General features: G+C 32.7%; 2 protein-coding genes across 2 annotated transcripts; one reads left to right on the top strand and one right to left on the bottom strand.

The window, feature by feature from the left end:
- Nucleotides 1-1,160: 1,160 nt before the first annotated feature.
- l(1)G0020 (RNA cytidine acetyltransferase l(1)G0020) lies at nt 1,161-4,660 on the bottom strand. The gene is made up of 3 exons (XM_040718844.2): nt 4,170-4,660; nt 1,563-4,101; nt 1,161-1,463 (listed from the first exon to the last, which is right to left on the bottom strand). The coding sequence occupies exons 1-3, from the start codon at nt 4,491-4,493 to the stop codon at nt 1,303-1,305; spliced, it is 3,024 nt and encodes a 1,007-aa protein (XP_040574778.1). The 5' UTR covers nt 4,494-4,660; the 3' UTR covers nt 1,161-1,302.
- Nucleotides 4,640-5,243, top strand: RpL27 (ribosomal protein L27). Its single transcript, XM_040718845.1, has one exon. It carries the CDS (start codon nt 4,713-4,715, stop codon nt 5,121-5,123), a length of 411 nt encoding a protein of 136 aa, XP_040574779.1. The 5' UTR covers nt 4,640-4,712; the 3' UTR covers nt 5,124-5,243.
- Nucleotides 5,244-11,389: the final 6,146 nt, after the last annotated feature.

An 11,389-nucleotide genomic window follows, 5' to 3' on the forward strand; every position in this document is an offset into this window, starting at 1 on the left:
CTTTTGGTTAAGGCATTGAACTTTTGAGAGTCAAGGCCATTTTTTGCATAATAATAATAGTTTATGATGAATGGTTCTAAAATTATCTTTCTAGGACTTGTGTAAAATGGAAAAAGAAAATACAAGACCATGCGTAGTTGTAATTAATTGTATATTGTATTAAAATACTTTTTGGTATTTTTGTTAAATTAAATTTCTTAAGGTATGTGTCGTGAGTATTATACCAATGTGTTATTGGAAGGTTTTATGTAGTATGACTGAAGAACATAAATCAAAGGTCATCCCCCCCTTCCATTGCATGGAAAATATAAAAATCTTTGAGAAACACATTTCATATAAAAAAAAAATAAAGATTCTTATCTAGTATTTCCGATTTTTGATCAAAATTCCTGAACAAATTGTGTTCTAGTACCGATTATAGAACTTGGAGAAAAGATTTTTAACATAGGGAAGGGGGGGGGTGTTAATATCTAAGTTAAGTATCCTCAAAGTAGAAACATTGCTTAGTTTTGTCTTGTAATCGTCATGCAAAATGTATATTCGTTGACGAATACATTGCGTCTATATAGTCATCGCTGATAAAATTAACCTAGGAGACATTTCTTATATATATAAAAAAGGTGATTTAAAATCAGAAATTAATACACATTAATTATTCTATCAGATTTATATCACATAGCAACTCCTGCAGATCTGCCTAAATTATTGGTTCGTACCCTCTAAAAAAATATAAAAATAAACTATTTAAGGTTTTCCCCCGAACACCAGAGTTTGAGATCCGAGGCTTCTGAAAAGTGAAGGAATACTTTTTAAATTATCCTTTTACTTCGCCTCGTCGATATACAATAGCATCCTGTTTACTCAGGGAACAGCACCAAACCTGAAAACATCCCTACCCACCTCCACAATATCCGTTTCCTCTTGACTCTGATTCAATCTCTTTGCTTGGAGTCGGACTCGTCCTGCATCAGCAATGGTGATAACAACACTATAGAAGAGGTAAGTTAGTTCCCTCCCAGACATAAAGGAATTAGTAGTAGAACACTGAGAATCGGGGAATGGAGAAGACTACTAGAGGATCCGGAAATATTGTAACCACCCGAGTTAAATTAATTATATATTAATCTAGGTACATATAGGGAATAAGATAATCACATACAGAGTGTCTATATGGTGTGTGTATATTATATCATATATGTGTTTTATATTAATATAAAGAAACGTATTGCGAAGTATGAAATTACATATTTTGGGATGAAGTTGTGCTTCTTGTAATCCTCTTCTCTTCATGTAATTATAGTGTTACTTATTTTTCTTCTTCTTTTTCTTGGGTTTGATAGACTCTACTAAGCTATCAACATCTTGATTTGAGTCATTTAGCACTCTTTTTTCACCACTCTTTACACTAATTAACCCCTTGCTACCCTTTCCTGATAATGCAGACTCCCACTCCTTATCAGAACCTATAAAGGAATATAATATATAATTAGTATCATAATACGTATTTGAGTCACTCCATCAATGCATGAAATAGTTCAAGTTAATTATTATAGGTACTTCACCTTTGATCGCATATTGGCCAATATCCGAATTTTTCAAAGAGTCTAATTGCTCCTTTTGCGTACGTTTGAGTTCCTGTGCAGCCCTTTCTAGTTCTACATCCATGGACTCATCAACAGGTTTCATTACATTCAATTGTCCATTTGTTTTCTTAGACAAGAGAGATCGAGTCAAATCCTTTTCTCGTGTTTCGTTTAGAGCATTCATTAATTTACGAATCATTTTATTAAAAAGTCCCATGATTTGAGTTCCAACGAGCTCTAAGTCAGTCACTAAATCATCCACGGTTTTATTTTGAAGGCCCATTCCTACGAGGATTACCTTTTGCATGGCGGATAGTTTGAAATTGTCAAGTCGATACAAGAAAAAGAGACGCGCCAGACTAGGAAGTAAATCAACTATCAGATGATAATCTGCCATATTTTTTGCATACAACTCCAGTCTTTTCAAGTCATAGGGTGTGACGAAATTGTCCAAGTCGGATACTTTCAATTCCCGCTTACATGCGTCACTCTCTTGATTCTGATTATCTAAAAGACTAATGAGGAGTTCTGGATGGAAATCCATGGACTTTAATCCAACTAAATTAATGAATCTTCTTCTAAAATCCGTCCAAAACTCTTTGAGCCATGTTGAGGATATTTCTTTTTGTAATGTCTTAAGCATGATCATGGAATGTTCACCGGTTAAATCGTTCTTTGTTTGTCTGAGGTATGTAGGAGTGAAACCAACTTTTTTCCAGAATTTCAAAAGTTCCTTGGTCAGACCAAAGGATACACCTATATAGTCGAGATTTTCAGCGGGTCTTTCGCTCAGCTTATAAAATAGAGGAGGTAGATTTTTCCTAGGCTTAATTACCTCTTCCGTGAAACTCACATCCTCATCCGTCACGGTATTAATAACTCCGTCTTTTTCAGAAACAACTTTTTTGGATTCATTTAAATCAACAAAGCTATGTTCATAGTACCTCTGCAAGAGCTCCATTGCTCTTCTACCATATCCCATTCTTTGATAGTCTGGATGAGTGGCAATACGTACAATTCTAGCACCAGAGAGAGAAGGGAAATTGTCATCTTGATACTGAGTAGCCATGGACCAAGGAATTAAGTCTCCATGGGGTCTTTTTCCTTGAGATAGGCCATCCATGATACTTGATCTTGAAATCTCTCCCTCAAGACATACTTGTATTACACTAAAAACCTCGGGTAATGCATTTCCCGAGATTTTAGGACCAAGTAAAACAAAAAGATGATGAGCGGGAGCATCTGACAACATTTGAAGATCATTGGGTGAGTTCTTATAATGTGCTGCAACAAACATTGACATAATCCTTTGAAGAAAGGCTTCTGTAACGTCATTGAATGAGAATAGGGTATCCCTATTCACATAGAATAATTCGCAGTCAGCAGGTAAAGGACAACCAGTGGAGAGAGGTGGGACCACCGTTGAATCTAAACACAAAATCTTGTTCAGCCAACTCTCTGTTGGATCTCCCTTTGAGTAACGAATAGATTCATCAAGTGTAACCTCTGTTAGAGTTCTTCCCAACATAGTACCTTCTCCTCCACCTGATGATTGTTTTCTCAATTGTTCCAATAACTTTAAGGACAATGAGCGCCCAGTTCCTTCATAACCGTTAATAGTTGATGCCATAAATACAAGGTAAGGACCCAAAAGAGCCTTTACCAAAGGTAGCGGTATAGCTGCTGCTTCATCTATTACCATGAGCTCCGCCTGTCCTAGACGATGTGAATCCTTCGGATGAATATATTGTATTGTCTGACGATGATCTTTGAACACATTGACTCTAACGACAGCATTACTAAACTCTGGATTCGTGGATTTAATTAGTTCATAATCCGTATGCTCCTCATAGCCCATAGCATCAAAACCTTTGAATACAAAGTCAAAAAGTGTGCCCAAATTTTCAGGACTAGGACTAGTAACAAATATGTTGGAATATCCAAAGCCAACAGCAGCAGACATGGCGAGACCTAACGCCGCAGATTTGCCTCTACCACGAGCCGCAGTAAGACTGACTGTGCGTTTAAGAGTTTTTTCTGCAATGGCATCAATGAATCTGATAAGACCTTTAGCTTGATCTGTAGTAAGACACAAATTCACCAAAGAGCCAGCAGGCTGTGTATCTTGAAGAGAGGACTTGATTAGTCTAAGGTCATTCAATGAGTTGTTTTCTTCGGGACGAGGGATGGGAACTAAAGTCTTAATATGTGATGAATGGGGTATGACGTTCAATTTATCATCGAGGAGAATGGAGCGTTTGTTGTTGGAAAGTGAGAGAATGAAGCGTTCATTGAATCGTGGTATAACTTGATGATGAGACTCAGTACGATAGCGAGAATGCACATCCATGGAGAGTGTGAATAGAGCTCGTCGAGACTTGACAGAGTTGACCAAAAGGACAACCAATCCTCCACCTTCTACTGTCTCAATAGTCCGAGCTAGAAGATTGGGGGTTAAAGCCTCGAAATCTTGAAGGACGCACATACCAAAGGTATTACCCAGGATTTTGTGGGTGTCCTACAATAAATAGGGGATTTAAAGTGTTAAATATGGGATAGACACACATATGAATTAATGATTCATACCTTATAATAGCAAAATCGAATTTCCGTTGAAGCAATGAACTGGTCAAACGGATTCTCGGTCTCAGGATTGAGTTTACCCTGCTGTATCTTTTTAGCCAACTTCTTTCGCCGCTTATTTCGTGAGTCAGCAAAGTCCAACTCCTTCTTGTAGCACCAAAGAACCTTGGGTTGGGATTTCACTGACGCTTTACGAAGCATATGATGAAGAATCACGACTTGCTCTCGAGCCTCTTCCCCCAACAACATTACGAAACCCCGATGGCCAGTGTTAATCCCATTCTCAATGAGGATCCGTATGCGATTATCCAACTTCTTTCGACTCATTCTGCGGCAATGATCACAAATGAATCAGATGAGGCACGTGTGATTGTTATTGTTTATTTATAAATATGTTTATGTAGTCGGATCAGGGGTGCCATATGAGTATTTATGTGAATCACGCAGCCTCCTCCTTTTTCCTTTTCCGCTCTTGCGTATAGTTTTTTTCTTTCTTTCTTTCTCTCTCTCTTTCTTTTACCTCCTCGCACAGCTCACGGCAACATCATGGGGAAAATTATGAGATCCGGAAGGATCGTAGTGGTTCTCAGTGGACGCTTCGCTGGTCGCAAAGCCGTTATTGTCCGACCCACGGATGAGGGAAATGGCGAAAAGCCCTTCGGACATGCTCTCGTCGCTGGTGTGGACCGTTATCCACGTAAAGTAACGAAGCGTATGAGCAAGAAAAAGGTCAAGCAACGCTCCAAGATCAAGCCTTTCCTCAAGGTCCTCAATTACAATCATTTGATGCCTACTCGTTACAATGTGGACATTAAGTTCGACAAGGAATCCATCAATAAGGAGGTCCTCAAGGACCCAATGAAGAAGAAGAAGGCTAGACAACTAGTCCGTAACGACTTCGAGGAGAAGTACAAGTCCGGAAACAGCAAATGGTTCTTCCAAAGGTTAAGATTCTAAGAGGAGGAGAGATGATTCTATACATTCTGTTGAAGTATTTCTCTCTCTGTATTAATTTCCACCTTTGTTTCCAACCATTTCTCGCTAAAATATAATAGATATTCACATCTACAAACAAAATCCAAAGTCTCTCTTTTATTTCCAATCATTAAAACATATTGTGTCCATGAGTGGCTCAATCTCATTTTTGCATTATATATTTATAGCCCAAAATATCCCCATGACCTTTAGATTAGACGTATATTCGATAAAATTTATGAGTCTCATAGCCCTTAATCAATCATTTGAGTCATTAAATTAATTATTGACATCACTTAATGAGTTTGAGCTTGAAGCAATTTTGATATTAGTACAGTAAATGAAAGTTACTTCAATGACTGTATAATAAAATTTAAGATCAAATAATTACTTGTTAGGCCCTTATATACGTGCTAATAGCAATCTGAAGTCCCCTCTTGAACCGGCACTGCTTTCAATTACATTGACAGGGTCGTCATAGGATGTATATTTAATCATTGTTGCAAATTTAAGAATTCCATAATATTTAATTAATTTATGGTGTATAATTTAAGTTTCGGCATGTCACCTGGGATAACTAATTGGCCTGAAATAATATGCTGAGTTAAATTATTATATTAGACTTTGTATCAGAATATTCCTTGTCAAAGATACGTGTGAGAGGTCTATAATATATCAAGCGTTTTCAAGTGACGTCAGGATTGTTGATATTGACCATTTTGGGGGCCTAAATAACCAAGTTTTATAACAATGAAAACCTTTTTTTTATTAATGTTAAGGAAAATAGTCTATTAAAATTTGATCCCCCTATTGCTTAGTTCTATTATTATAAATCAAAAATATGTTAATATATCGTTAAAAATCTGATTTCCTTATTGTAGATAAAAATTAACTATTACAATGGAAAGAATAATATATTTTTCTCTAATTATCCTACTTTTCTTATCCTTGATCAATCCGAAAATAAAAGTACAAACTTGGATATTTATTAGTTATTTTCATTAGATATTACTTTGATTTAATTCTAATATCATCGGCATTAAGTATTATTCAATACAGATGTCAAGTCTTTTTTAATACTATAAACTATTATATGAGGTTTCATGAAGATTTATTAGAAGTTTTTCAATTTTATGTAGTAAAAAAAAAACTTTGAGCATTCAAAATAGGGTTTATATCAATTGTCATGTAATTCCTGGTGTTAGTAAAAAGGCTCTATTTATGCTAATTGCAATTTATAATCTTTTAATGAAACTTATCTACAGTCTCCCCTCCCTCTAAAATCGGCACTGCAAAATGTTAAATTGGTTATTTCAGTTATTTTGAAAGGTTGATTTTGTTCATAGTTACAATTTGTATAAATAGACTAGATCATTTGTATTAAATCAATGTGTAATTTAATGTTTGCTAAAAAAGTGTTAAATTTGTCTTCAGTGTACATAGGATAAATAATAGATTGTATTCAATCAAAGGAGGTCTTAAAATGCCTAGCTAGTGTACAATAGGGTAATATGTACTTGAGATATTCGATAAAAGTGAAGTGTTCGAATGAATTATTTACCCTATATGAACACATAATTAACTCATCTGCATACAGTTAAGAGATTAGTTTAGAATATTTGACGATATACCTAAATTACTGAAACTGTGTGGCACCTACTATTTAATTCATTGAAGGACCTTTGTGACACTATTTGATGTACAAAAATACCCTCTTGGGCGCCCTTAATCCAATCGAAACCTAACAAGATCTTAAATTTTAAGCACTAAGAGGAGGTCGAATTTCTATCGAAAAATTCAAATTAATCCCTGGCATAATTTTCTTGCTAGTTTTTTTTTTTTTTTGAGTCCGAAACTTTAGTAAGTCGATATTTAATCCCACATAAGTACTATAGAAAATTTATCATAAACAAATAATACATATTTAATTAATTCATGTTGTACGTTATCAACGAATACATTTTAACTAAAATTTAGAAGTATTTTATCTAAAATTAACCTTTCACCCACATTTTCAATTTTCCATGATGAAATTAACTTTTCAATTCTTTTTTGGTGTAACGTTTTGACATACAACTTTCTGTCCACCCCCTCCTCCTCACACTGACAATGTATTTAATATTAACCTGTCACAGAAATGACAAAACTCGACAACCTTAACTGTGCATTACGTACTTAGTAAACGATCCCTTTTGACAATTCATTCATAGAATAATTTTACTCGAATCCGTAAATCGCTTTAATTAAGGAACGGCAGGGCTTTCAAGTTTTGAAGTTAGTTCAGCATGATATTTTGAGGATATAACCTACTCCAATTCAATGTTACTTACAAAAATGATTGAATTCAAATGCAATATATAATGTATTATATATTGCTTATACAAGTTACAACTTGTAAAAGCAAATGGTAAAAAGTTGCAATCTCTTCGTCTTAAAATGCATTATTTAATTACAACATTGATCATTCTAATTACAAAGTATACATTGATACTTTCATTTAATTTTGATATATTCAAATTACATGGTTTCTTTGTGTTTATGAGAAATATTACTGTGGGCGGTTGAACTTTATAATGTGCTCCATTATAATTATATTTTAATAATTTTCATTAAAATAGTCAAAGTTTAGACCACTAATAAGTCAATCATCCATGAAGCATTCAATATTTGCATTGTCCTCATCCTAAGTACTGTATATCCTTCTTTTTTTTAAATTATTCGCCTCATTTTATGGTTGCAATTTATTCAATTTGCTTTAACAAGATACAACTTCTACATAACATATACAATTTATTTTTTAAATGTTAGTTTCTAAAACTAAGGTCATTTTCTATCTAATAATATTTTTGAAAAAATGTGTGGCATAGAAGCGTGAGTTTTGCATAATACTCGATAGCTCTGTTATGGTAACACATTAGTTTAGTAAGAAATTTGACATTTAAAATGCAAAAAAAAAAAAACAAAAACGGAGTGCACAATTTGGTTATTGTTGAAGCTGCAGGTTGAATAACTGCAAAATATATAACGCTACTCATAGTCATATCTCATAACGTAACCCGTGTATCAATAAAATTGACCAAAATTGCTGATTTGACAACTTAATGGGAAGGGGGTTAATTTATGAAAATGAGCACTTTCAATTTTTTCCCAACTTTGCTAGTGATGACATATCTTGGAGGTATTTTGGTAAAAAATGTTTAAAATAAACCACAATAGAAACCTCCTTTCATAGTATAATATATAACTCAGTCTTATTTTCATTGAAAAGAAGACGTACTTATCTTTGGAAATAAATCGCTCAATATTAACCATTTCACAAAATAAAGAACTCTGGGTATGATTCAGAATAATTTATTGATTCCATTTGATGTATATTCAACTTTCAATACTTAGGAGAAAGATAGTATCAAACAAAAGTTGCTATTTCACTATCGTTTCTACTTTGTATATCACAATCAAGGACCTTTGAAATTGTATTTCATGATACTCTTAATGACTTTGCCTAAGAAACCATTCAATACATTTTGGAACTTCTTTTGGTTAGATATGATCAATCTTCTGATCATATCAAAATCTCCAAAGATTCTGTCGATGGAATCCTTCGGTTAGTTTGAGAAGAGCAATGACTTTTACAATTCTGTTTCAATTAAGTGAAAGACTGGTTGGAAAATATCTAGGGTATCTTAAGGATATTTAAAAAAAAAAATCAATTTAAGTATTAATTTATTGTATCAAACATTTTTGGATGTTGCTAACCGTTGGAAAGAATTACATGTCACTGCTCAATAAATTTAGAGAAAATCGATCCTCTCAAATGACATCACGAGCAAGACTTTTTGGTTCACGCCCCTATTTTGAGTAAAATGATCAAATATAAAGGTAATAATCACGGCACAACGGCAAACCCCCACAACAAATTCTGTTCAAATGCATATAAATTAATTCCATGATTTATAGTTGAAATCAGGACTAAAATGCCTATGTCTCAGCCAAATATAATTTATGTACTAATATAAGCAATTTCCAAAAAGATTGTGAAAGAAGTGAGAGCCATACTTCCCATGCCCCCCACGGTGGCGTACCTGTAGTACAAATTACTTCTTGATTCATGGAATATAAAAAAAATTCTTATCAATAATATAAATATAAAATTTGATTAAATGAATATTTATAAGAAACAGTAATTTTCTGGGTAGGAAAAGGTTTTTGGTCGCAAACTTAAAATTGAATAAGCCCAAAATTATATCTGAAAGTGTATTTGACTTATAGACTTTATTTATACTCCGACAAGAGTTTTATTTTAAATTACCTACTTTGATTACAGCACATTGGCCATATCAATTGGATTTGAGTTTGAACTTAAGAGTAATAATTAATTAATCGAACTGTTATGTATCATACCTGAAAGGAAATTAAAAGGCACTAGGTATATCATATTTTTTGAACTTATTAGTGCAATAACTCACTAATATATAGTATTTTTCAATGTTATAATATTGATTTATTAATAATATAATCCTACTTAATTTTTAAAATTATTTAAATATTAAAACATTACACAATTTAAAATAGGAATATCTTTCATGCAACCAAAAAATTACAAAATAAATCTTCGGCCAAATACTGAAATACTTTTGCATATAATACATTAAAGAATTATTGATCTTTTTTGCATTCTTGGGAATCGATAATTTCGGGAACACTTAAAAAAAATAAATATGTAGTCTTTAAGTATATTTCATTTTTCTCTTCTTCTAATTTTAACAACAAATTCGTTCGTAACAAGAAAAAAGCTTGAAGAGTTTTGTCACTTAATTGATTGCAATGCTTAAATAAAAAGATTCTAGGACTTTACACTTCATATTGAGTAGAATGATAAGATTATAGATATAAAAAGGGCGATACATTTCCAAGGAATCATCCAAAATATTCAAGAATTGATAAGGCTAATTTCTTTAAATTACTGGAAATGACTCGATAATTCCCGAGAATCAACCCTAGTATGTATTGACAAAGGCATGTAAAACTATTATTAATTATACTTAGTGGAAAGTACTTATACCAAGTATCTAAGAGTAGACAGTACAAGATATAAAAATACCAGTGGAGCTTATAGTTCCTTATGACCAGGTCTGAGGTACAAGGGATAAAAATCCCACCAGTTTTAGCCTCAAATCAATCCAATTGTATTTATCAAATCAACCTAAATAGATCAATATAGTTAGAAACAAGTATCTAAGTATCTTGGCATAGATGAAAGATACATTAGAAGAGAAAATAGATAATAAAAAAGGCTTAAATTCAATTCGTAGCGTGCCAATTCTTCTCAAATATTCTTTAATTCAGAGTAGGAAATTGTTCACAGTTTTAATTACAAATTAATCAATTACTAGAATTAGTTTTGCTATCAGTTTCTGTTAGAGATTTAATACACTACATTATAAATAAAATGGCTAGATTTATTTGATTTACCTATGTCAATTAAATCATTTTATAAAGTAAATTTAGTAACGCTACCATTCTATTCAAGTTAAGTTATATGACCCTATCTTTGATTATAAATCAGGCCAAATAATTAATACAGAATAATCCTTTTTTTTTATTAAATATATTTCACTAGTAAATTTACTGTATTTTTTTAAAATCTTCACTTTGATTTTCGAGAGTTGAATATGTGAGGGTAATAAATAGTCAATTTATATACTCTGAGTTACATTACCAGTTTTTTAAAGACTTAAGTGCATATATTATCTTACCTGAAAATATCCTTAACTTACTATTTGCATTAAAAAAAGATGAGTTAAGACTGGGATATATTATGAATTTGCGTAATTGTATCTAACTTAAGCAATGATCACAGAGGGATAGTCTACACTTACTCATTACTACATATGTTTATGAAGTTCCCTAGTAACTATTAACATAACTATTTTTGAATTCATTTAGGAGATATTTGAATCTTTATATACATGGCACTACAATTAAAAATCAATTGACTGATATAATAAAATCGCGATGGGATGAAGAAAAAATCAACTTACAATTAGATCAAATTACTAAAATAGTTAGACCTATTAATTCTACAGGGCTATCAAGTCTCACTCAATATTACTCCACAGTTTATTTCTCACCCATTTCCACTCTCAATAACAATCTGAGTATTAATGTCAGATTGCAATATTTCTAATGATACCTCCCTAAATATAAAGGCCTCAAAACGAGCCACAAGTGTTATTTTTATGAAGTCA

Source organism: Lepeophtheirus salmonis, chromosome 8 (genome assembly GCF_016086655.4).
Source record: "Lepeophtheirus salmonis chromosome 8, UVic_Lsal_1.4, whole genome shotgun sequence".
NCBI classification, from domain to species: Eukaryota; Metazoa; Arthropoda; class Copepoda; order Siphonostomatoida; family Caligidae; genus Lepeophtheirus; species Lepeophtheirus salmonis.